The following is a 27,324-nucleotide window of genomic DNA, read 5'->3' as shown; positions in this document are numbered from 1 at the left end:
CCACCAGGGACATCTTTTTATTTTGTTCCCCTCTTCCCATTGTGACAGATAGCGTCTGCCAGGCAAACTGGGCATTTATTTAGCAATTATCACTTCAACTTCACATTGGTTTTATTCAAAAAAAGCATTTACGGCCAGATGTGGAGGCTCACATCCATAATCCCAACACTTTGGGAGACCAAGGAGGGCAGATCACAGGTCAGGAAATCAAGATCATCCTGGCCAACATGGTGAAACCCCGTCTCTACTAAAAATACAAAAATTCTCTGGGTGTGATGGCACGTGCCTGTAATCCCAGCTACTCGGGAGGCTGAGGCAGGAGAATCACTTGAACCAGGGAGTCAGAGGTTGCAGTGATCTGAGATCGTGCCACTGCAATCCAGCCTGGTGACAGAGCGAGAATCCGTCTCAAAAAAAAAAAAAAAAAAAAAAAAAAAGGCATTTACAACTCTATCTAGTGTAAAAAGGGGGAGAAGGAAGAAACTAGCATTTCTACTTCCATAACATTGAAACAGTTTACAATAAGAAAATGCCTGGTACAGTGAAAAATGCACTAGCTGGAGAGTCGGCAGGTATGTTTTATTTCTGCAGCTGAATCTAAGTCCTTGAGGAAGTTCCTTCCTCTCCTGCAAAATGAAGGGGTTGAATCTTTCATCTCAAAGGATTTCTTCCAGCTCCAGAATCACAGAATTTTAGAGACTATTTAAGAAGAAAATACCCTATAGGTCACAAAACAACATAGACAGTATTAAAGCTAAAATTACAGAGTATCTAAAGGCTATTCAAAACCAGAAAAGGAAAAAACAACAAAAAACACATAAATGTGTTATTTAGGAAGAACCTAGGCAGTATCAATCCAGAAAATGTCATTCCTACAGAGACACTGAATTTCAATTTTCAAATGACTTCACAAACCTGGGCCCTTTAATCAAACATTTTGGATCACTTGCTCTTGTGCAACCTTTAGCAATTTACTTAACCTCTCTTGCCTTAACTTCCTCATCTATAGGATAATTCTTAACTGCACTTAACACAGAAACTGAGAATGAGGCCAGCACTCAACAAATGATAACTACAAAAACAACATAAATACACTCTCTTGCAGTTAACTTCATTGACCTCTTCGTTCAGTCCAATCCATCACAATGACAGACATGCTTAATGATGGGATGCACTCTGAAAAATGCAACATTAGGCAACTTTAGCATCATATCAACATCACAGAGTGTTCTTACACAAACCTAGATTGTATAGTCCACTATACACCTGGGCTATCTTGTATAGCTTGCTGTTCCTAGGCTAGAAACCTGGAGAGCATAGCCATACTGAATACTGTAGGCAACTGTAACACAATGGTATTATTGTTACAATGGTAATATAAACAAATCTAAACACATAGAAGGTATAGTAAAAATATAGTATTATAATCTTATGGAACCAGTACCATCTATGTGGCCCACTGTTGACTGAAACATCATTCTGTGGCGTGTGACTGTACACAGTTATCTATCTTCAGTTGCAAGGTTATGTTTTCTTAAGTGCCAAAGAAAACAAAGTGATAAGTTCAGTCTTACAAATATTCTCAGGGTCTAGGTTTTATCATGTGCAATGTAGAGTTGGACTAAATGATATCTAAATTACATAAATTAGAATATTATGTTAGATGCTACAAGTGGATGCCTAATGTCAAAGAATAAGCATATATCTGACCCTAAGGACAAAGGCAATGGGGTAGAAAAGAAGTGAAAAAAAAATTTTCTTTTGAGCAGAAAAGACTAGGAATAAGTTTCTTAGAGCAACCTGACCTAACATGGACTATAGAGAGCGGAATGTTATGGAGGAAAATCTATGACTTACCCACAAAAGCAAGTCAGCTTGAAAATGCTTTAAAGTGGCCAGGTGCTGTGGCTCACACCTGTAATCCCAACACTTTGGAAGTCCGAGGCGGGCTGATCGCAAAGTCAGGAGATTGAGACCATCCTGGCTAACAAGATGAAACCCCATCTCTACTAAAAGTACAAAAAATAAGCTGGGCGTGGTGGTATGTGCCTGTAACCCCAGCTACTCAGGAGGCTGAGGCAGGAGAATCACTTGAACTGGGGAGGCGGAAGTTGCAGTAAGCCGAGATCACGCCACTGCACTCCAGCCTAGGTGACAGAGCAAGACTACACCTCAAAAAAAAAAAAAAAATGCTTTAGGGTAACTTTCCTACCCATAGGAGGCATAAGTACAGAAGGCAGGCATCGAACAGGAAAATGACAAGATCCATTTAACACTAAGCTAAACATCATTTAATCTTTCTTTGATGATTCAAAAGTGACTCCAAAATCTTTTTTTTTAAAGAGTGGCAGTAAAAATAATATTTTATTCCACCCCCTCCCGCCCTCCCTCCCCCCACAACCCCCAGTACACTTTTCCCCTCTCATTCCCACAGCAACGTTACAATAAAAAAAAATAAGTTTCAGGGGGCAGGATTGGAGGTGGGGAGGGGATATGGGTAAAAACAGTCAAATCACAATAGGAATTTTTCAAAATAGGTTATTCCACTTAGTCGTCATCTTCTCCCTCATCTTCAGGTTCCCGTTTTCGCTTTTGACCCCTTTCTTCTTCACCAGGCTCTTCTTCATCTTCCTCGTCATCTACCTCTCCATCATTATAACCTTCTTCATCCTCCTCCTCCTCTCCACTCATGTCCTCCTCTTCACCTTCCTCCTCCTCATCCTTGTCCTCCTCGTCTTCCACTACCTGAGCATCTTCATCATATTCCTCCTCCTCATCATCATCATCATCCAGGCCCTCCACGTAGCCCTCAGCATCCGAGTTAGGGGCCTCCCTGTCGTCCCGGTCATAGCCGTCGAGATATGTGAGTTGCGGGAGGAGTTTCAACACATTTTCTCGGTAGTCGTTCAGGTTGGTTACCTCTCAATTGAAAAGGTCTAAGCTCTTGAAGTTTTCTAACTTTTTCAGTGGCTCTATTGTGCTGAGGTCTTTAATTTTGTTGCCACTTAAATTTAGATGCGTGAGGTTCGGACACTTTTCTGCCAATACTTCCAGGCCCCCTGAGACTCTGTTATCGCTTAGTTCAAGCTTCTTAAGTTTGTTTAACTTTGTTAAGTTTGCGATTGAGGTGAGGCCTACGTTGATTGTACTTAAGAATTCCAGTTCTTCACATTCATCTGTGAGGCCTTCGAGTTTGCCTTCATTCAACCGACTGTTGTCCAGGACAAGTTCTTTCATATCAGAGGGCGTCCTGTTCCGCAGCTCTAAATGAATCCGTCTGCCCATCTCCATCTCTCGCGCTCTCTCTCTGCAGAGGCTCCTGCGCCGGCGGAATTCAATCAATAAACCCGGAACCCACGGCAGCGCGTTTTAGGACTTTGAAGGCTCAACCAGCTCCGCTCGGTTCTCGAGCCCCCCAGCACCCGCGGCACACACTAACCTGATCGCCGTGGAGGCCGACTCCAAAATCTTTAAGTGGTTTAGGAATCAACTCAGAATCTATGTTAATCATTGGAGTAATGATTAGTTGGCACAATGCTAGGTAAGCCAGTCTACACTATGGGCAAACAGAATTTTAAAAAATGTTTTTCATAAATAATCACTGACTAGGAGTTCTGGTTTTAGAACTGGGTTTGACACAAATTAATTATGTGAACTTGGGCAAATCACTTCCTTGTGTAATACAAATCAGCAGAAAGAAGCAAAACGTAACTGAAAAGAAACTTTGCTTAGAAGATTTATGAAATAAATGTTCCTTTCTACTTGGCTGAGAGCATACAATTCATTGAAATCATTCAGTTATGATCAGTCTGCCAAGCAATTTGCCAAAAAAGTATACTGTGAGAAAGAAGAGGGCAAAATTGCCAACTTGTCTTCAGCAAGAAAATTTTCTACACTGATCCCGTAAAACATGCTAATATGACAAATGGCCGTCTTTGTATCTCAAACACTTGCGATAACAGGAAATGCACAAAGGAGATTACACATTTTTAAAGTATGGGGGAAAAATTCAAATACCTAATGCACTTCAAAGTCACAGACAGCTGCCAAGATGCGGAGAGATCACTAAGTGAAGAAAGAGTCCAACTAATAGCATATAAATTGTTGTTCCTTGTCTATTGCTCTTGTTCAGATTTTAAAGCCCTAGAATTAAAGGCTAACGCTGCTGAAATTACAGAACATTTCCCAAACATTCAATCTTCAATAACTGCTCTGAATGAAATAGAAGAGTCAAGTAACCTTTCCCAAAAGATTGGCAATGAGATAGTGTTATGAGCTTTTTCTTTTTTTTTTTTGAGATGGAATCTTGCTCTTGTCACCAGGCTGGAGTGCAGTGGCGCGATCTCGGCTCACTGCAATCTCTGCCTCCAGGGTTTAAGCAATTCCCCTGCCTCAGCCTCCCGCATAGCTGGGACCACCGGCGTGCGCCACCACACCCGGCTAATTTTTTGTATTTTAGTAGAGACGGGGTTTCCCCAGGTTGGCCAGGATGGTCTCGATCTCGCGACCTTGTGATCCACCCACTTCGGCCTCCCAAAGTGCTGGGATTACAGGCATGAGCCACCGTGCCCAGCCATGAGCTATTTTTAACATAATCACAAGAACTGGCATGAAAGATGATGATCTGTTGCAGCACTACAGTGTGACGGTAGAACCCATATTTTATTGAGAGAAGAACTTAAGGCCCATTTTCAACCTAACACATGTGTACAATAGTATAACATCTGATGCTGGTAAGGGTACACAGCTGCTAGGAGGGAAGCTGGCAGGGTCTTGGGGCAACATTTATGATCAGCAGTGGTGTCCTGGAGCTGGCCCATACAGGCTTGTGGGAGCCAACTGTTAATGTCTCTTTCCAACTCAGCATTCCATGACTTCACATGGGTAGCCTGAAATTGGCCACGGTGAGAGTACTGATACCAAACAAGTAAGAAAACACTACAAAATCAGGACTTTTTCTACCTTACAAGAGTGGTTATTAATGTTTACCAGCACACCACTGATTATAAGCCTTGAAATGTTCAAACTCTTTTTTTTTTTGAGACCGTTTCATTCTGTTGCCCAGGCTAGAGTGCAGTGGCATGATCACAGTTCACTGCAGACTCAAATTCCTGGGTCAAAGAATCCTCCTGCCACAGCCTTCAGAGTATCTTGGACTATAAGTATGTGCCACCACACCTAGCTAATTTTTAATTTTTTTGTAGAAACAAGAGTCCTATGTTGCCCAGGCTGGTCTTGAACTCCTGGCCTCAAGCAATCCTCTCACCTCAGTCTCCCAGAGTGCTGGGATTACAAGCGTGAGCCACCAGGCCCAGCCTAAAACTCAGTAACACAGTAATTCTACATCTAGACATCTTTTCTGTGGTAATGATTCAAAATATGGGTGATGAGGGGAGGAAAAGAGAGAGAGGAAAAAACGATGCACGCACGAGCAGTGCTAATAGTGAAGAAATTATGAGAAATCTAAATGTCAAAACCTTGGTAAAAAAACTATCATACATTCATTAAAAAGGATGTTGTTGTAGAATGTAATAATATTATGCTAAAATGCTACAATAAAACAAATCTTAGTTTTAAAAAAATGCACAGAAAAAGATTAGAATATACAAAAAGTTTGTATATAAAAAAATCTGAAAACTAGATTTTAAAAACAGAGACAGCTGGAAATAAAACTAATGAATGGAACCACACCTAGTACAGTTCATTTATTTGTCAGTATTCCAAAATGGTCATACAATGGATTTTTCAAACTGTAAAGCATTTTTCAAACAGTAGGTGGTGAGCTATTTGTGATTTTTAAATCATTTACTGGGTCACAACTAGAATTTTCCAAAAAGATAAAACAGAATAAAGGAAAGCATTATTTTGCAAAAGTCTTGTTTGGGGTGTGTGTGTGTGTGTGTGTGTGTGTGTGTGTGTGCGTGCGCGCGCGTGCATTCTGACATACATTGGGTTATAACAGGTATTTTTAACTATAAGTGACAAAGAACTCTAGCATTAAGCAATCACAGCAACAACCATACTTCATCCAAGAAGTGAGAAGAAACCAATCAGATGCATTTGCTTTTGAGCTTTCATTTAAAGATCGTACCATTAGTGAACTGATAACACTTTCCTGGATGTCCCAGGGGTTGCTGAACAGGCAATCCTGCCAATCTCAGGAGGGGCTTCTCTTGTGCCTTCCTTTGATAAAGGCAGAGTTGGCTGTGTGACTTGGGGCCTTAAAACTCCATTTTTTTTTTTTTTTTTTTTTTGAGATGGAGTTTCGCTCTTGTTACCCAGGCTGGAGTGCAATGGCGCGATCTCGGCTCACCGCAACCTCTGCCTCCTGGGCTCAGGCAATTCTCCTGCCTCAGCCTCCTGAGTAGCTGGGATTACAGGCACGTGCCACCACGCCCAGCTAAAACTCCATTTTTATGGAATAGCTGGAAACAGATTAATCCAAAGAAAGGTTTCCTTTCAAAATGAAAACTGAAAAACATTCTAAGAAAACACAGTGGGAACAATTAGAACATGTGAGTAAAACTTAATGAAGCTTGTTTATACCCATCAACTCTTAGTTCTCACAGTCGAAGGGGGTGTCATTACTTTATGCTTATACACAATTGGGAAACTGATGTTCAGAGGGTTCGGCCCATTAAGCTGTTGGGAACTGAAGTCTGGCCTTCCTACTCTACCCCAACACACTGGGAGCTGAGCAAAACAAAGTGGCTGCTTCCTTTTTCACTATAGGAAGCATTCTGACTGTAGGAGGTAAGATCATTCACATGTGAAGAGGCTTTCATTCCCTTGTCTCTTTTCCATTCTCCTCACCTGCAAAACGCAGACAACACTATTCACTTTGCAGGGTGTGTAAGGATAAGTGATAGCACATATGAGTGACCAGCTGCATGCTGGGCACGTGGTCAGAACTCAGACCATGGTAGTCCCAGCTGTTGGTAGCTAGCAATATGTCCTCTTCAGGAGCAGATACCCACTCTCTCATAGCCAGCCAAGGATTCACACACGTGAACAGTACCTCCAGACGCAAAGCTCCCACACTGACTTAGAACAAAGAGGACTCATTCACCTCCTGACCTTAACAATCTACAGATTCCCCCTTAGGCAGGCTAACTCCTGTCTTTTCCTTCATCTTCCTCCAGGCTACAGCCTCCAAGGGTCTCAGTGCTCTGTGCATCTCTGACATTAGATGCAGAACTGTGTGTCGATGTGTATTTGTCTGGGGTGAGGATCCATTGCTTCCAAAAAATTCTCAGACATTATGCATTTGTACCCTACTCCAAATTAAGAACCCCTGCTCTGAATTGGCCATGCAGATCACATACTTCCCCTGTATTCTGTCTCCCGTCACATCAGTAACCATGTGTGTAACTCATTAGACACAAATTGAGATGTACAGACAATTTGGGAAAGACTTTGTAAACTACATGGCCTTAACCAGACAACGGAATGCTCACATTAAAGAGAAAACTTAAAATGAACCAATACTAAGAGCTACCCTCTACTCACTGAAGGCCTACTGTGTGCCAGGCACTGACCCAGGTGCTTCCCATGAGCAATCTCCAGTCCTCACAACTCATTTATGCATAAATTCATCTTTCCATTTCATTTTCACACCAGGCATGATCCTATGCGATGCAGACACAATGGTGGGAAATCAAAGATAGGGTACCTGTCCCAGTGGAGCTTACCTTTAAATGGGAGACAAATATATTAATCAAAGATCACTCAAGAAAATCTAAAATTATGGGTCAGGTCTGGTGGCTCATGCCTGTAATTTCAGCACTTTAGGAGGCTGAAGTGGGTAGATCACCTGAGGTCAGGAGTTCGAGACTGGCCTGGCCTACATGGCAAAACTCCGTCTCTACCAAAAATACAAAAATTAGCCGGGAGTGGTGGTGGTGCATGCCTGTACTCCCAGCTACTCGGGAGGCTGAGGCAGGAGAATCATCTGAACGCAGGAGGAGGAGGGTGCAGTGAGCCAAGATCATGCCATTGCACTCCAGCCTGGGCAATTAGAGTGAAACTCTGTCTCAAAAAAAAAGAAGGGATACACAGTGCTATAAGAGCTCATAACGGGAGGAATAAACCTTTTTATAGAGGTCAGGGAAGGTTTCCTTGAAAAAGTAAGCACTTCTTTGGGAGGCCGAGGCGGGTGGATCACGAGGTCAAGAGATCTAGACCATCCTGGTCAACATGGTGAAACGCTATCTCTACTAAAAATACAAAAAATTAGCTGGGCATGGTCGTGCGTGCCTGTAATCCCAGCTACTCAGGAGGCTGAGGCAGGAGAATTGCCTGAACCCAGGAGACAGAGGTTGCGGTGAGCTCAGATCGTGCCATTGCACTCCAGCCTGGGCAACAAGAGCGAAACTCCATCTCAAAAACAAAAAAGAAAGTGTAAGCACTTAATAAAGTAAAGGGGAGGCATGGGAAGGGAGAGGTAGAAGTAGAGAAAGGAGAGAGAAGAGAGTTCCAGGCAAAAGGTGCATGCAAAAGCCATGTGGCAGGGAACACGGAATGACTTGGGGCTGTATCCCCATAGGGGCTGGGCCACACAGACTCTTGTAGGCCATATTAAAGAATTTAGCCCCTATTCTTAGAGCACAGGGAAGAAGACATTCAGGTGTTTCATCATGGTAGTGACATGATCAGATCTGCTTTTCTAAAGAAAACTATGGGGATGATGTGGGAATGAACGAGAGAGGCCCAGAGGAGACACGAGGAGGCTTATTAGGAAGCTGCTGCAGTATAGCAGAGATTGGGGTGGTGGCAGAAGAAATGCAAGGTGGCAGGCTGAGAGAGGTTCAGGACATGAAATCCCAAACACACGGGGTGGTAGGGGGCAGACAACTGTCTGGCAGGATGACCAGATTTCTGCCTTGTGTGATGGGATAGAGGCAGCATCATTCTGAGCCAGTGAAGCCAGAAGAGAACCAGTCTTGGGGCAAAGATTACAAGGTGCAGAAGGAGGCAAGCAGGCGCCTGGATAATGTGGCCTGGGATCCAGAGGGAGGTTCAGGAGGTTCAGGCTGGTGGGAGAAAATTGAATTACTTGTGAGGAAATGGTTTCTGGAGCTGCAGGCACAATGAGAAAACCCAGAAGAGAACTACAGGTTGAAGAGAGAAACTCAGAGGGATTCCAACATTTCTCTATCCTACACATGAGGACACAGGGCTCAAAGAGAAGAAGTGACTTTTCAGGGAACAAAGTGCTAGTAGGAGGAGGAGGAGGCAGAATCGAGTAAAACGTGAAGCCAGAGCACAAGTGCAGGAGTTCATACTGAAAAGAATATCTATTTTTGAAAAAAGAGGGTGAAAACCTTCAAGGAAACGCCATGGCTCACAGGGAAACTGGAATTGTGCTAAAGAGAGTGAACAAGATTAATGCAATAAAAGCAAGAACCACTGAAAATGATGACGTCTAGATTTTATAGAAATTATTTCTCTGGGGTTCTGTCCTGCCCCCTGCCAAAGACTTCTTTATTTTTCATACCAGTCCACAATTCTCCCTCTCTCCTCTCAGAATTCTCATATCGTGTGTCTCTTAAGTGTCCAGCATTACACTAAATGTTGAGGATGCAGAGTGGGGACAAACAAGAGTCTGTGCTAAAGTTGCTCACAGGCTGAGGATATGGGGCAGGCAGAAAAGCAAATCAACAATTACTTTGGAGACCAGTCAGTGCTAGGAGGGAGGCTGCTACCAGAACACAAAAGAGAGACAGGAAATGGTGCAAGCGATCAGCCAGTGCTTCCCGGGGTGATGAATAGGAAAGGTGGGTTAGGCAGCAGCCAGGTGACAGAAGGGAGACAGAGAGATGTCTGAAGGCAGAGAGATGGGGGGAAAGCATGTGGCATTTGGAGGGCATAGGCGTAACCAGAGCACAGAATGTATCTTGGGAAATATCACATGAAACTGGAATGATGTACAGAAACCGGAACTGAAGAGACCTCAAATGCCAAGCTAAGCAGTTTCAATGTTATCCTGAAGTCAACTGGAACCCTAGAAGGGTTTTAAGTAGAAGAGTTACATGATCAAATTTACACATAAATGCACTCCAGCAGCAGTATGGAGGAGAGACGGGAACACTCAGGGCCACAGGTAGGAAGGGCAACATGGAGACTATGAAACTCCTATGAGGCTGTCAAGCTCCAAGGCTTCTGGTGATCTTTTACACAATAAGATAAGGCATAGACAACCAACCAAAGTATCACCCATATCATTTCTTTGACCTTATCTTCCATTACTTGAATTTCTAGTTAACTTTCCACAGGTCAATGTCTCATCTCCTCTAGAAGACCTTAGGTTGTGTGATAACAAGTACAATTGTATCTCAAAATTTCTGGCCCATAAAGCGGTGTTTATGACATGCACTGAGTAATTCCAGGCTTTCCTGAGGTACAACCCTAACCAAGTGAAAGACAATGTGCCTGAACCCAACAGGCAGAGACAGGGACTGGTGAATCCCCCAGAGCACTTCAGAGGAGACCCCAGAGATTTGTTGTCTTTCAAAATACGCTGCTATTGAAACATAAAGAAAGTGGATACATACTGAGAATCTGCTATGTGCTGGGCATTTCATTCACATTATCATGTTTAATCCTCACAAAACCTTCTAAGGAGGTAGCATTTCCAACATTTAACAGATAAACTAAGGCAAAGAAAAGTTATGCAGTTTCCCTAAGGTAAAGGGAATGGTAGAAAGAGCATAGGCTTCGGAATCAGACAATGTGGTCATGTGACTTTGAGTCTCAAATAGAAAATGCAGATACTAATTAACTAACCCTAATAACTAACACCTGTTTCACAGAGTTATTATAAAATGATCAAGTATGTGAAAGTCCCTTTTATATTAATTATAAAGCACAATTCAAACTCTTATTATTTTGGTAGAGTTGCATTTTGGGGAGGACCATTTATTTACCACATACAACCTGACCTTTGGTGGCTTCCAAACACAGGCCATTTAATCCTGCCTGCTATGGACAACAGAACTTCATACTAGATCAAACTTTAAATTATTAATGGTCTTACTGCTATACTAATTTAGCTATAGTTTTGTGAAATCACCTGGGGGAAAGAATTTTAATAAAAATTCAATCTTCAGTCCTCAATTTAAAAAGGGCTTCCTCTGAAAAATAAAATGTAAATGTAGTTGATTTTAAAATGTGCTTAAAAAAAAAGTCATCCAAAGTTCAGGCTAAGGAATAACCAGACCATCAGTTAAAGGTTTCTCTTTTTTCAGCTTTGCTATATTCAGATGGTTATGGAAATGATTCTACTTGATTTCACAACTTTATAACACTCATAAATCTTTGTTATTTTTAATTCATAATTCATACTCTCCTGTATGGCTAAGACAACTTCCTATATATCTGATCACTTCTAAAAGACACTTATAGTATTCTTTCATTCATTCAAAAGAATTTTATTGAGGGCCTCAGACAAGAACTCAACACTATGAAGACACAAATTCATAAGACTTGGGCCCTGCCCTCTTGGAGCTTACAGTCTAATATGGCACAAAAAGGAAACTGTACAAAGTACTAGACCTGCTAATGAGGATCAGGGAATAAATGCAGTGACTTCAGATAGATCATATATGGCCACACCATGAAAATGCTTCACAGTGGAGATAGAATTTCAATAAAGACAGAGAATTTCTTAGGGTTTTCACAAGTAGAATATGTTTTTGGAAAATGATACAACATGAGGAAAAAGAAAGATACAAAAAATGGTTTTAGGTGTATTTGATGGGAAGGAGGCAGAGATTCTGGAGAAAGATAAGATTAGCTGGAGCAACGTTTTATGAGGAAAATAGTGGAAAATAAGGCAGGAAACATAGCTGGGAGTCAGAAGGAAGACACCATTGGGCTCTTGGTCAACAAATGACATACTAAATGTAGGTAGTTCAAGGAGATTCTTCTATAGTAGTGTTGTACAAGATGGAAACAAGATACTAAGTGTCCAGGAATGTGATACGAGGAATAAAAATGAAAACATAGGGGTAAAATACATCAGGAGGGAAAATGGAAATAACTTTAGCACTAATAGAGAGTAAGGTATCAGCCGGGCACGGTGGCTCACACCTGTAATCCCAGCACTTTAGGAAGCTGAGGCAGGTGGATCATGAGGTCAGGCATTCAAGACTAGCCTGGCCAACAAAGTGAAACCCCATCGCTACTAAAAATACAAAAAGTTAGCTGGGTGTGGTGGCAGGAGCCTGTAATCCCAGCTACTCAGGAGGCTGAGGCAGGAGAATCACTTGAACCCGGGAGGTGGAGGTTTCAGTGAGTCGAGATCATGCCACTGCACTCCAGCCTGGGCAATAATACGAGACTCCATCTCAAAAAAAAAGAGAGAGAGAGAGAGTAAGTTATCAAAATTACTCTGAGCTGTAGCAGAGCTAGAAGAATCTGGAGGAGCTGATTCAGTAACTGCAGGGGTGGGAGAGGGTAGGGATAAGGAAATGTTCTTAAATATCCTTTGGAGGACTAAGGAAATCTAAACAAGTTTGAATTTTGCAGTGGTCTATTGCAACATGAACTTCAGATTTTTTTTAAACTATGTAATAAAATGATACTCAAAGTTTATCTGACCTTTGTCCTTTGACCTTGGAAGAAATCACTGTAGCATTTAAGCAAGGAAACCAGCACCGTGTTCTCATCATACTTGATTAAGAAGTAAGGAAGAGCTGTGACTCCTTCTGTTTGACAAAGATTATCATATGCACACTCAAGTGCTTGAATCTGAAAACAGAAAACACACAGTTATTCTCTAGAAAATTACATATCTAGTTCTGGGCTCAAAACTAACTCAAAATAAAAGGTACCTTAAAACCAGAAGACTGGAAATGACTGATCACACTCCTGTTACTCTATTACAGCAAATGAACATAGAAGTGCCTCCAAATAATACCACTTAGCTTTTATATAACACTTCCGGGGGCATGGTGGTGTGTGTCTTAGGAGCACAAAGGGACATATTATGGTACAACATGGTGGTTCCCTAAGTTGTCAATCAGAGGTTTAGAGTGGTAAGCAAACATTCTTTCTTTCCTATGATAACCCAAAATGAATCTACCTCTGTTGAATTTTACCCTGAACTTTTCCATAATCTTCAACAGATTTACTGAGACATGACTAACATACCACACAGTTCACCCACTTATTACTTTTTGAGACAGGGTCTTGCTCTGTCGCCCGGGCAATCACAGCTCACTACAGCCTTGACCTCCTGGGCTCAATCAATCCTCCTGCCTCAGCCTCCTGAGTAGCTGGGACTATAGGCACACACCACCATGCCCAGCTAACTCTTTTGAAATTTTTTTATAGAGACAGGGTTTCACCATGTTGCCCAGGCTGGTCTTGAACTCCCGAGTTCAAGTGATCTGCTCACCTCTGCCTTCCAAGTACTGGAATTACATTACAGGTGTGGGCCACTGTGTCTGGCCCAATTCACCCATTTAAGGTACATAATGCAATATGTTGTTTGGGTTTTTTTAGTATGTTCACAGGGTTGTGCAACCATCACAGCAATAATAAATACAGAACTTTTTTTTTTTGAGATGGAGTCTCACTCTGTCATCAGGCTGGAGGAGTACAGTGGTGTGATCTCCACTCACTGCAAACCTCCGCCTCCCAAGTTCAAGCAATTCTTCTGCCTCAGCCTCCTGAGTAGCTGGGACTACAGGTGTGCACCACCACGCACAGCTAATTTTTGTATTTTTAGTAGAGTTGCGGTTTTACCATGTTGGCCAGGATTGTCTCTATCTCTTGACCTCGTGATCCGCTGGCCTCGGCCTCCCAAAGTGCTGGGATTACAGGTGGGAGTCACAACCCCCAGCCAATATAGAACATTTTCGTCCTCAACAAAAGAAACCCGATACCTGCTAGCAGTTAATTCTCATCCAAAATCCTTTTTCCCCACTTATATTTCTTCATGGGAAATTAGTTCCACAAAACCACAATCTTGGATTTGTACCAAATAAAAAAAAAATTGTAATCAATAATGGCTGCTCCCCAAACAGCTCTATGGAAGCTCCCTGAATGACATTCAGTATTCAGGGTTTTAGTGATTGATGTGTTTCATGAATTCAAATCATCTTGACATATAATCTTTGCCTTAAAACAATAAGAATTCTCTAGTTTAGGTTCTCGGTTCTACCAGCCTGATTATTTTAACTGCTCTTCTGGGGACCATCTGTAATGACCTTATTATCTATCCCAACTGTCACTGACTAACTCTGTATGTACCACTCCAGGTAGAAAAGTTCTGCAACTTGGCACCAGGATAGGAGAATGCCTTTTGTTGTGTTTCAAAGACTCTTTCCCAAAGTATATTGCCTTATGTTTCCCCACATTGAAATTGAAGACCACGTTTTAGTAAATTATTTCAGTGTTTCAAAATGTTCCTAAAATTCCCCCTTACTGGCTTAGCACTTCACCAAATACCACTGAGAACCTGGAAAATTACACCTTCAAAATAACTTTACAGACCAGGCAGAGTGGCTCATACTTGTAGTCCCAGAACTTTGAGAAGATAAGGCAGGCAGATCTCTTGAGCCCAGGAGTTGAAGACCAGCCTGGCCAACATGGTAAAACTCCATCTCTATTAAAAGACAAACACTAGCCAGGTGTGGTGGCACGACTGTAGTCTTACGTGCTCAGGAGGCTAAGATGAGAGGATCACCTGAGCCTAAAAAGTTGAAGCTACAGTGAGCTGTGATTGTGCCACTGCACTCCAGCCTGGGCAACAGGAGTGAGACCCAGTCTCAAAATATGTATATACACACAGAAAATGACTTTACAAACATTATCTAAATAAGTCTGCTCCTAGCACCACCTTTGGAGGATTCCAGTTACCATGTCTCCAACCTGAGAAGGAACTGTTTGTCTTTGGCAGGAACTAGGTAACTACTCTTGCACATTCAATCCAATTTTATGTGTATTTTAGTTTATTTGTTGATACCTGTTTTAGTGAAAACCTTTGATCCAAACCCACTGGCCCCTGAATGAGAGGTAAACTCTCTGGAAGACAGAGGGCAGGATAGCAAAACCAATAGTAGAAGTGGTATTTCTTTAGATCCTAGAATAAAAAAATATAAATAGGTTATTAGAATAGCACCATTAAGTTAAGCTGAAATGCATCTATTAATGTAGCTTCTCAAGGCCAATTAAGATAGCAAAGCTGATGCAAATAAAATATGTCCAGCTTGTCAAATATTCTCATCCCCAACAGAACTCATGATAGAATATAGGACTTTTGTATTCCCAAAACAGTCTCACATACCACCACTAATAATATGAGGATTAACATAATATACTTTATTGGCTACTTGCTAACAGAAAATATGCAATAAGTAATTGATATTATCATCATCATCCTTTAATCTACAAAACTACCCTGGGACGTAATTATTATTATCCCATTTTATAAACAGAAAACTGAATTTTACAAAGGGGTTAAGAACCTGAACAACAACAAAAAAGATGGTAAGTGGTAAGGGGAAGAGAAGAGATCAGAATTCTGCTTCCAAAACTTAAGCCTTTTTCCACTGAACATACTCAATGTACCATCTACAGAAGCATAACCACAGTTACCATTCTCTTCACAATCAAATAAATTACATGTTATTAAGGAAGCTGTGCTATTCACTATGCATGCCTGAAATAATACAATATTGCTTTTGGAAATGCCTTGTTGGATTTAAGTCAACAACTATCAAGCCCTTGCTATGTACAACGCAAAACATAAGACACTGACAATAAGATGAATAAATCCTAGGCCCAGACATCAGGCAGCTCACTTTCTGGATGGAGCAGAGATAAAGTGAGTGCATGGTTAGAGGAGAAGGAAGGTGCATGGGTGAATAGGAGAGGTTACATCTTCATGAGTGTATCTGACCGATTCCCCCACCAGGGGAGGTGACCCAGGGGAAAGGATTTGTGAGGCTGTCCTTGACACTGTTCCAACTCAGGTTAATGGCTCTTGCTTCAAAATTCCTATAGCTTTTGGGGTCTTAATCATTGATGGTAGCATTCCAGACATATGCTGGTATTTGGCAGCTGGCCTAAAAGCCTGTGACCACTGAATATAAATTCAGTTTATGTAGTTAATTAATATTTCCTTTTGAATCTTGCTAAGAATTAAAATTGGATGGTTGTTAGATGACTTTTTATTGAGATATAATTCACAGCCCATAAAATTCACCATTTTAAAGTATACAATTTAGTAGTTTCTTTTTAGTATAGTGATATGGTTGTATCATCATCACCATTAATTCCAGAATATTTTCGTCACCCCAAAAAGAAATCTCATACCTATTAGCAGAGACTCCCCATTCCCCCTCCTCTCATCACTTGGCAACAACTAATCTTCTGTCTCTATGGATTTGCCTATTCTGGACTTTTCATATAAATGGAATCATACTAGGTGACTTCTAAAATGTAAATGTATATATAAACATGTGTCCAGATGAGAAAGTCTAGTAATTGTAGTTTCTGTGGTCTGTAGTTTTGCTATACATTGATCATCTAAGAACAAATTCCCTCTTCACAATGGCAAAATGAACTGCAAAATTGAAATTAATGAACTGTCTAGTCCTCTGGGTTCTAAAAACAGCAGAAGGAAAGCAAAAACACCTCCAGAAATTATTTTCTCTTCCTTGTACTTAAATGATTTGTCATAACTGATCTTTAGTAAAAGGTTAAACAATTCAAGATGAAGGACCTCATAAGTTCTTTTTTTTTTTTTTTTGAGACAGAGTCTTGCTCTGTCGCCCAGGCTGGAGTGCAGTGGCGTGATCTTGGCTCACTGCAACCTTTGCCTCCCGAATTCAAGCAATTCTCCTGCCTCAATCTCCCGAGTAGCTGGGACTACAGGTGCATGCTGTCATGCCCAATTAATTTTTTTTTTTGTATTTTAGTAGTGATGGGGTTTCACTTTGTTGGCCAGACTGGTCTCGAACTCCTGAGCTCAGGCAATCCACCTGCCTTGGCCTCCCAAAGTACTAGGATTACAGGCGTGAGTCACCGAACCCGGCTGGACCTCACAAATTCTAAGAAGCTTTATCAGGTCGTCTTCAAAGGCCAAAAGGCTTGCATTTCTTTTATTTACTTATTTATTTTGAGACGGAGTCTTGCTCTGTCACCAGGCTGGAATGCAGTGGCGCAATCGCGACTCACTACAATGCCCACCTCCTGTGTTCAAGAGATTCTCCTGCCTCAGCCTCCTGACTAGCTGGAATTACAGACATGCGCCACCACACCCAGCTAATTTTTGTATTTTTAGTAGAGACAGGTTTCACAATGTTGGCAGGATGGTCTTGATTTCTTGACCTCATGATCCACCCGCCTTGGCCTCCCAAAGTGCTGGGATTACAGGTGTGAGCCACGGCCACCAGTCAAGGCTTGCATTTCTTAGGATTCTTTTCAGGATACAAAGGACCTCCATTAAATTAAACATAAAATCCTTAGTGTCTGAAGATTTTAAAAGACAGAGACTTAAATTTTTTTTTTAAGCCAGGCTAACAATGCTCAGTAAACAAGGCAACGAGACCAACACACATACTGACTCTAGGTAAACCTTAAAACTTTAAGTAAGAGCTAATGTTATTTTTCTCATTAAATGCAAACTGGCAGTATGTTCTACTAACGAGAATTCTTGGTACAGAAAGTGTACTGATGCTCAAAGTAACTAGAAATCTTTAACTAGCAATACTTACAATTTATCCTAGTAAAGAACCTGTAGAATTATCGAAATGTATAGACAAATTGTTAATGCCAAAGTGAGCCAAGTAATCTGACAAAGAATTTTTTAAACATTTTCCTGTCACTTCCACTATTACATAGAAAGCATCATAACTTGCTAGAAAATGTGTTCCTTGTAGATAGCCACCCACTGGTCTTGTCTGATTCCTATCATACCCTCCTTTGCCTTGGGCAACAAATCAGAGCCCTCCTCTGCATCTAGGAGGAACAGTGAGAGGTCAGGGAAGAACTTGACAAAAAAAAAAAAACCAAAGTGGGAAAGAGGATTAATATCCAAAGCTGATGATGCTGTGGTGAAACAATGCACTTAATACACAGCAACATTATTGTGTTTATATGCCTGCTCCAATGAACTTATTCTAAAGAAGTAAAATGAGCAGGAAAAAATATCAATATGGCCAATACTGTATATTTTTCAATATACTACAGTTTTTTTGTTTCTTTTTTTTGAGACAGGGTCTCACTCTGCTGTCCAGGCTGGAGTGCAGCATGCAATCATCGCTTGCTGCAGCCTCAATCTCCCAGGCTCAGATGATCTTCCCACCTCAGCTCCCCAGTAGCTAGAACCACAGGAAGGTGCCACTACACCCGGCTAATTTTTGTATTTTTTGTAGTGACAAAGTGTCACCATGTTTGTTGCTCAGGCTGGTCTCAAACTCTTGGCCTCAAGTGATCTACCTTCCTCAGCCTCCCAAAGTGCTGGTATTACAGGCTTAAGCCAATGTGCCCAGACTAGCATTTTTTATAATAGAATATTAGAAATCACCTATATACAACAGGAATCTATAGAACATACATTTGACAGAATGTTATACAGTCAATATAATAATAAAGGATATAAATTAGTTTTATATACACAGATATATGTATATATATACATATATATACACACCTGTGTGCGCTGTGTGTGCATGAGTGTTTGTATAGCTGGTATCTGCGTGTGAACATGTGTGTTTGTATAGCTGGTATATGCGTGTGTGCATGCACACATGCACACGCACACTGGTATCACTATAACCAACCTTTACCTTTTCCCTACTTTCCCCTCACTGAGGCCAGGTCCTTCCGTATACATCCTACCCCTTCTTCACGGGGCAGCACCTGTTACTCTAATACGATTTCCTTTTCAAGGCTGCCCTTAATGTTCATTTAATTAGATTTTGCTTATAGAAAACATTTTTTGTCTGTAAAAAAAAAAACAAAAAACAAAAACAAGGAATTGTGTGGTCAAGCTATGCAGTGTGATTTCCTCTAATCCAGAAGTCCCTTTCCTTTATTCGGATGGACCTCTGTAGGGCAGTATTTAACGAAAGCATTACCAACAATGAAACCACATTCCCTGAACCTGACTTTATCATGCCCTGAATAAGAGGTGGGTCACTGTGTTATATAAACTATGCAGTTATTGCCAATATGATCTATAGGGATGAATTACATTAGCACTGGTAATAGATGTCAGCACTATCTGGCCTCTAATCAAATGAGCATTAACAGCTATAATTTAAATAACAGAAGGTAGCAGCTTCGAAGAGGAGAGCAGACTGTTCTACTGGTACACTGGGCTGAGCCAGGGAATCTCACCAGCCTCCGTGCAACCGAGAGCCCATTACTTACTGCAAATGTCAAGAGGAGGAACTTGTTGAGGAGTACAGGGTTTTCAAGAGCAGCGCCTGATTTTATGGATTCCCATATCTGCCAGAAGAAGAAAAGCGTCAAGGCAGGTTACCAGGCATCTCTGAGCTTCTCACTCTCAGGCGAAGTGTGGAGCTGAAAAGCAAGCTCTTCTTTCCTACAGACCCAGCACTACTTACCCCAAACAATGAAATGGGTGGTTACCTAACTCTGCCCACTTCACACTGCCTCTCTCCCAGCCACACTCCCTTCAGCATCTAAGCCAAGTGAGGGAACCCAGGTGCCTCCTCTCAGCAGATTTCGGCAGCACAGACGAGGCAATCAGGCCATTTTCATGCCTCCACAATCTCCTTCAGCAAATATTTATTTATTGTCTACTATCTACGGGTACATCAGGGTTACAGCAATAAAAGACACAGTCAGTCCCTACCTTCAAGACACTCACAATCTAGAGAGAGAGTCCGGCATAAACGTGTAACTTCAGTGCCATGTAGGATTTGCTGTCAAAGAAGTAGGTAGAATCTATGGGAGGAATTCTCTGAAGACTCAGCTGGGGAAGTGGGAGGGTAAAGAGCCTGGAGGGGGCTCTCAAAGGAAGTGCTGTGAAATATACAGGGGTCTCTTAAAGCCTTGAAATTATCTTCAAGGGGTTTCTTAAAGCCTTGAAATTATCTTGCCCTGAGAGATGAAGAAAGAAGAACAAACTTCAAGTTTATGTATACTCAGCAAGTACTGAAACAAGGAGCAAATGCTGGTGCTGGTCAGCAGCTGCGGATCACAAGATGTTTTTGTAGCTAAGATTTGTAGCTAAACTTGGTGTTACTAAGCAAGACAAAACAGTTGTACTAAGTATGGGTGTAAGAGGGAAGTAAGCAAGCAGAAGTTCCTGCTACTGACATACTGGCCTTGGAGGAGCTGGATCACCGAAGAGAGGCCCCCAATTTCTGGTAAGCACAAGGGGTGTGGGGCAGGAGGTGCCAGAAGAACTCTGGGCCCCAGTTGAGGGGTGGGATATTTCTGTGGGGAGGAACCTGCTTTTTTCCAAGACGATTAAGGCCTGACCCAACTCTTTCGAGACTCCCTTTCAAATGTGCACCTAAGGCAGGAGTCCCAAGAGCAGTCAAGCCACAGGGCAAGAAAAACCACCATCCTCACCATCCATCCCAAGGGATGCGAGGGAAGCCAGCCTCGGGACCTGACCACTGCACCCACAACAACAAGACTCATGTCGTAATAAAGACTGGTGTAAAGACTCATCAATTAAAGGGGTGAGACAGGATTGAAATAAACTGCCCCCACCTCCCATTTTAATTCCTCTCACTAACTCCAATGTAAAGAAGCAAACGAAAGACATTCCAGGAAGAGAGGACATTGTGTTCCCAAGGAGAGAGGACAGAACAGAAGGCAGGTAGAGGGAATTACATGTGATTTGCTGTGACAGAGTCGGAGAATGCAAGGGCAAGACTTACAGGTCAGAAGGGCCAAAGAGGTAAACAGGGTCAGGCCACAAAGGCCTTAAAAATCAGATGCAGTAGATTAGATAAGTGAAGACACTGGAGAGACTACATGATAATCTCCTATGCCACCATGTGCACAGGATTGCCAAGGCTCTTCCAAGGTACAAGGAACAGAGTGCCCAGAGGCATTCAGCCACAGAAATGCAACTCTCAGAGGTCTGGTGGCTTCAAATTGCTGGCTGGAGAGGAGCAGCAAACTGATTACTTAACTTCTACCCTGCCTTGTTATTTCCAGTCTATCCCAGGTGAGAGCCTGGATGTCCTCTCCCTGACTTTCCTGCCAACACAGGAGACAGCTGGGAGTATTCTCTCTGGGGAAATATACCAAAGCCCACAAGTGTCTTTAAGTTCCTATTATATGCCAGTTTCTGCAGCAGAACCATGTGCCTGATCACAAACACTGTACCTGCCAGGACCACAGGAAATATGACACATACATCACATTTTCCCAGCTAACCTCATTTGCTGCTTGTTCCAAAAGGAGCTTCTTATCTGCAGTCTTGAAAGACTCGAGTGTGTTGGTGTTATACAGTGTTCCAATAGCTGGGCAGCAGCGGGCTGGGGTGGGAGCACTCCTAGATACAAGAGAAACATGGTTAGCCAGGCACAGTTGGGACTTAAGAGAGCCAGAGAAAGACAAGTCAACCACCATGGTAGTGGGAGAAAAGGGGTATTGCTCTGTAGGGCAAACAGAAGATTAACTGTACGTTTTCTTGAAAAAAGATGAATATCATCAATCAAGGACTTAAAAACAGGCACCATTCACCTCCAAAAGCCTATATACTCCCTGTACTCTAACCTATCAGGATGCTGTTCTTCCACCGTTCCCCAAAGAGAAGTTCATTTACTATTTTTTCTTCTTTAACATCTTTAACCAGAGGGAAATATTATTTGTTAAGACAGGAACTGTGCACAGTTTGAATTCTCGTAACAGCTCTTTTCCCCCATTTAAAGGTTTAAGCAACTAGCCTAAGGTCACATAATAATGGCCAGAGCTTGAATGTAAAACAAGAACTAGCTGAGTCCAAAGGTACTGTGCTGTGCCCTCCCCACCTCTCAGACCCTCCCAGGCTTCAAGGACCTGCTCTAATCTCTCCTCTTCCAAAAAGCTATCTCCATTTTCTCTGCTAAGAGTTGGCACATAAAACTCAGCATAATATTTTCGAGCATTTTCAAGAACTACAGTCATACCCACCCAGCTGTAGGACAGTAAGCTCCATGGGGACAGAAGTATGTGTTCTCATGACTGTCCTACAACCTAGCCCACCCCCAATGGGGCTCAGCACAGACCTGTTGTTGAGCAAGGCCCTGATGGTTGAGTCTCACAGACAAAATCTTTCACACCTGGGCTACCTGTCAATCTGTCATGCCGCCAGGTTCACACACACTACATTGCCTCCAAAGGCCTCACAGTCATCAGAGTAAGCAAAGTCAGGAAAAGAAGAGTTGATTCTGAATATGAATTCAGATGTGGACAAATCTGGTTTCTTCTCTGAAATGATTCACTTGCACTTCAGAGGTTACAGATGTTACATGAAAATATTCATTTCATTAGTAGCCTACTATTGCTGTCACAACTAAGGCAGAGAGAATGCCTTTTTACTGATTGCACTGATGTTAGCTATATGGTTTAGAAGAACCTGTGTCTTTTCATTTAGATTCCATGTAAAAGTGGGTTTATGGGGCTGAAGGAGTAGAAGTCTAAACCTAGAACAGGTATGAAGGGGTGCAATGAATGACATAATTCTGTCAAATGCTGTCTTTCAGGCTCAAAAGCCAAGTCCCTGGGGAGAGCTAGCTTTCAATGGCCAGAGCCATCCCTTAAGAGCTATGAGTCAGCAAATCACAAGTGGTTTGTCACCATGCTCCTTCAATAAAAGAATATTTTTCATCCAGGTGAGATGGGGACATCCAAGCTGTCTTGAAGAGAGAAACCACAAAGGGAAAAGATTAAGCCCAGAGGAAAGGCAAAGAAAGCAGAGCAGTTGGTAAACTAGGCCTTCTACATTCAGACTTGGCTTTATGAAACTGCTGCTGAAACAGGATGTGGAAACAGAAGGAAGGATGCTATGATCTAATTTGGACATAAGCACAGAGGAGGAAAGTGCCCTTCCTCTCAAACTTCCCAGGTATGTGAGAGCCATACCAAAGCTGCACTCTGTGAAAAGAGAAAACTGCATACCAAGAGCTCAAGCAACTGCAAGATGGCTAGGCTCGTAGGAGCATCAGCACTTATGCAAGTTAATTAGCCAGGACAATCTGAAGCTTCAAAGGAGAAGCATTTTTCATGACTAAAGTTCCATCATGGAAGGTGACAAGAAAATGAATTTAAAAAGTGATAATGAGAGGGAAGGAGCCTGAGACTTATAGACAAGAGAATTTAGTTCAAATCTTGGTTCTGACACTTACTAGTTTAGTTTCCTATGATTCCATTTATATGAAATGTGCAGAATAGGCAAATCCTCAGAGACAGAAAGTAGAGTTATGGTTGGCTAGGACTGGCCAGTATGGAGGAGGCGGGATAGGGAGTTACTGCCAAGGGTGTCTTTTTTGGGAGATGGAAATGTTCTGGAATTAGTAGTGATGGTTGCAAGACTCTGTGAATCTACTAAAAACCAATGAATTGTACAGTTTAAAGGGGTGAATTTTATGGTATGTGAATTATATCTCAACATAGCTGCTAAAAAGAATCTGAATTAGAAATTTTCTCCACATACTAAGACCAAGAGTGAGCTCACAATCATATACATACTAACCTGTAAAAAACAGATCTCACAAAGGCCAGAAGACTGGACCTGCTTTGAGGATATTACAGCTAGATGCTTGGCCTTCACTCAGTCTCACAGTGATGACTCAGGAAAGTGCTGGGGCTGTGTTGCACCAGTTATTTACACTTGGCCAACAGGCAGGCAGGTGGTCAGAATGGAATAAATCCTCTGGAAGAGCACGGTGCTCTTTATACCTGGAGGAATCTACTTCACACATAGCTTCACACACCCACAGGGAATGTTGGGAACCCAGAAAGTCACACTTAATTGGGGGGTCATGCTTCTTTATCCTCTCCAGACTTCCCTAGCAATCACGGAGTTTCTGTTTGTAACAAACATTCTCTAACATGGTCCACTGGCATCTTTCCATCAACCACACTGCATGCCATTTTGACAGCTATGCACTTAGACCACTTGTAATTCAATTAGACGGTTACTTGAGCAAATAGTACACCCCAGATCTGTGTTGGATGTTGCTAATATAGCAGAGAATAAGACAGACACAGCCTCTACCCTGTACTTATGAGGTGGTGCATATGACTCCTACTTCCTTCACTACCTTTTCAGTTCTTTGAGGGCAAGAATTATGCCTTCAATTTCTCTAATTAGGTCCAACTGGAGGCTTACAAAAGAAAAATATTTCTTATGAATAAAGACAAATATTCTTCAAGGGAAAGAAACCCACAGAAATGTTCTTCATTCAAATGTTGATCATTCGAGGCCCAGAGAAAGGAAAATTATTTTATTTATCAGCTTCACACTGGTATAGAGATTGTCAATCAAAATCTATTTCCCTCCTTGTCAGCAGAAATAGAAAGCATACATGATGTTTTTAGCTGGGTTCCATACTTCCCAGTCTTCTTTGCAAGACAGGTGAGGCTATGAGCTCTCCTCAGTAGAATCTGAGTATCCCTTCCCGCTAGGGCATTTAACAGACTGCGTGTCTCTTCCACCTATTTGCACCTTGGCTCTCTTTCCACATTAATCAGTTGTTACCTGAAAGTGACAACTGTCTTAATCAGCACGCAAATGCAAAGTCCTCAGGGATGATGGAGCCACAATATGGAAGAAGACTGAACCAGCAGCCCTGGGCTATTTGATGAGCAAGACATGAAATTCCTTTGTGTTTGGGCCCTTACATTTTTGGGTCTGATTCAGCAGGACACCCTACCTCAAGACACATCCTCCAGTTTAAGACAGTTGGTGCCTGATAAAATACTACCTGACTGACAATTTATCTAATACAATTCAGAGAACAGGATCCTTGTGCTGCTGCCTGCAGAGATCCATAAGACTCCCAGGGACTAAAAGTAAAAGGGACTTACCCTGTGCTATGCAAAGCTGAGATACTCTTGACAACTACAAGTGAGTACTAGGGTTGTTAGCTCTTCAACTGTATCTTATTCCTGTCTCTATGCCCAGCACCTTGCACATTCTATTATCAAAACACAGAGGAAGCAATCAATAAGTTTTCCTGAGATAATGATTACCTCTCCACGCTTATTACAGCACAGAGCCCACTATAATGCAAAGATTTGCCTTCTACTTCTCTCTCTCATATAGTAGAGGAGCTCTGGAGAACCTATTTCACAAGTCTTTGTATTCCTAATACCTACACATTTGCACATTGTAGATATTTCTTCTTTGATAAATAAATTCATAAAGAATTTCTCTACTAACCCATGCAGATATATAGCAATCAAAACAAAGATGGGGTAATAATAAAGGAAATAATTTGGAATAAAGAAATCAGGTCTTCTGAAAAGTCCCAAGCACTTTCATTAAACTTCCCAGCCATCCTCATAGGGACTCAGAAAGTAACAGACTTTTAAAACTGGAAGGAACATTAGAAAGCAAGAACCCATTTTAAAGATGAGGAAACGAAAGTTGAGAAAACTAAAAGAGCTTATTGAAGAAGGACAATTAATTAGCAATAGATTCCAAGTCTTCAAACTTCAAATCCAGGGCTGTTTTCAGAACACTGGGGACCACGTCTTATTCCTGCTCACCTCCCACTGTCTACACAGTGCCTTGCACACTGAGGGTATTCAATGGTTAAAGAAAAACTATGGTGAGTGAAAATGAGCAATTTGTGTGAAAGTCATAGCTGCAAGATCACAGATTTTCTTATCTCTTTCAATCCAAATTTTTAGATTACTGAAGTTTAAGATGCTCATATTTTGTAATAAGTTCAAACCTAACTTCTGTGAACTGCTTCTTTCTAATTATTCTAAAGAATAAAATTATTAAAGCCTTAAAAAACAAACAAAACTTCAGTACAGCAGAAGAATAAGGACAGGAGTGAGGTTAGTCTGAGACGAATACGAGGCTCTCCAGATTACACAAAACAGACTGTTGATGCTCCCCACGTACCATCTTCACACAATTTGATACTTGTACATTTCCAGTATTTTCCTTGCTATATCTTAATGGCTCCAAAATAAGTTAGTTTGCCAAAACAAGAGAGAGATTATTAGAATTTAATTTCTTTTGACAGATAACCACAAGGAATTTACGATGGAGCAAGAAAGCTCCGAAGGGAACAAGAAACACCAACACGTAGATTTTTAGAGATACGAATACTAACATCATTGTGGATGTATGTCATGCTTTCAAATTTTGCAAATGGATTGAGATAAAAGAAAAAACGTGTTGATTTTCTGAGATTAAAAAAAAATTCTAGGGACATCTTATTTTAAATACCCTAATATTTGACTATTGCCACTTTCAAAAGCCAGAAAGATCTTAAAGACTTCATCTTCCTAAAATTCTCCACCTTGATGCTGCTGAGGTACAATAAGCAGAAAAACATTGTAGCCTTTTTCAATTCTCAATAATCTTAAAGGCCCTCAACATGGTTTCAGCTCCACCCTCTTTCTCAAACTGAATTCTTAAGGACCACTAAGACTTAATCAACAAACACAATGGCCCTCGAATTGACCTCTGTGCTTCTGACACTGCTATCTTCTCTTTCCTTCCTGAAAGCATTTCCTTCTTTGGTTTCTGTAACACTTTTCTGGTTTTCCTCTGACAACCCCTGTCTCCTTTGCTAGTTCTCTATGTCTTTCACCTCCCTAATCAGAGGCGTTCACTGTTTGCACCTTTTGTTCTTTTTTTTTTAATATACAGAGTAATGCTCAGTCACCCAGGCTGGAGTACAGTGGCATGATCTCTGCTCACTGCAACCCCCGCCTCCCAGGCTCAAGTCATTCTCCTGCCTCAACCTCCCGAATAGCTGGGATTACAGGTGCCTGCCACCACGCCTGGCTAATTTTTGTTATTTTTAGTAGAGACAGGGTTTCACTATGCTGGCCATTCTGGTCTTCAACTCCTGACCTCAAGTGATCCACCCGCCCCAGCCTCCCAAAGCGCTGGGATTACAGGCATGTGCCACCTTTTGTTCTTAAACGATACAGCTGCTCCTTGACTTACTATGTCCTGATAAACTCATCATAAATTGGAAAAATATCATAAACCAAAATTCTAGTTAATACACCTAGCCTGCCAGACACCACAGCTTAGTCTAGCCTCCCTTAAATGTGCTCAGAACACTTACATTAGCCCACAGTCGGGCAAAATCATCTAACACAAAGCCTGTTTCATAATAAAGTGTTGAATATCTCATGTAATTTATT

The 27,324-nt window shown here is 41.6% G+C and overlaps 2 protein-coding genes across 9 annotated transcripts in view; both read right to left on the bottom strand.

Annotated features, from left to right (window-relative positions):
• The window catches only part of ATG7 (autophagy related 7), a 277,334-nt gene that overhangs the window by 223,264 nt on the left and 26,746 nt on the right, over nucleotides 1-27,324 (bottom strand). For all 8 annotated transcript variants that reach the window (XM_064362017.1, XM_064362022.1, XM_064362023.1 and 5 more), the window contains 4 exons: nucleotides 21,379-21,496; nucleotides 19,387-19,464; nucleotides 14,972-15,088; nucleotides 12,601-12,750 (listed from right to left, as the gene is read on the bottom strand). In XM_064362017.1, the coding sequence (XP_064218087.1) occupies nucleotides 12,601-12,750; nucleotides 14,972-15,088; nucleotides 19,387-19,464; nucleotides 21,379-21,496 (463 nt within the window). The remainder of the gene's footprint in view (nucleotides 1-12,600; nucleotides 12,751-14,971; nucleotides 15,089-19,386; nucleotides 19,465-21,378; nucleotides 21,497-27,324) is intronic.
• Nucleotides 2,413-4,280, bottom strand: ANP32D (acidic nuclear phosphoprotein 32 family member D). The gene has a single exon (XM_021675625.2). The coding sequence runs from the start codon at nucleotides 3,289-3,291 to the stop codon at nucleotides 2,923-2,925; it is 369 nt and encodes a 122-aa protein (XP_021531300.1). The 5' UTR covers nucleotides 3,292-4,280; the 3' UTR covers nucleotides 2,413-2,922.

This window comes from Aotus nancymaae, unplaced genomic scaffold (assembly GCF_030222135.1).
Source record: "Aotus nancymaae isolate 86718 unplaced genomic scaffold, 86718_ANA_hifiasm-v0.15.2.pri h1tg000046l, whole genome shotgun sequence".
NCBI lineage: Eukaryota > Metazoa > Chordata > Mammalia > Primates > Aotidae > Aotus > Aotus nancymaae.
Note: the sequence above shows the minus strand (reverse complement) of the source record. Positions and strands in the feature narration are given on the sequence as shown.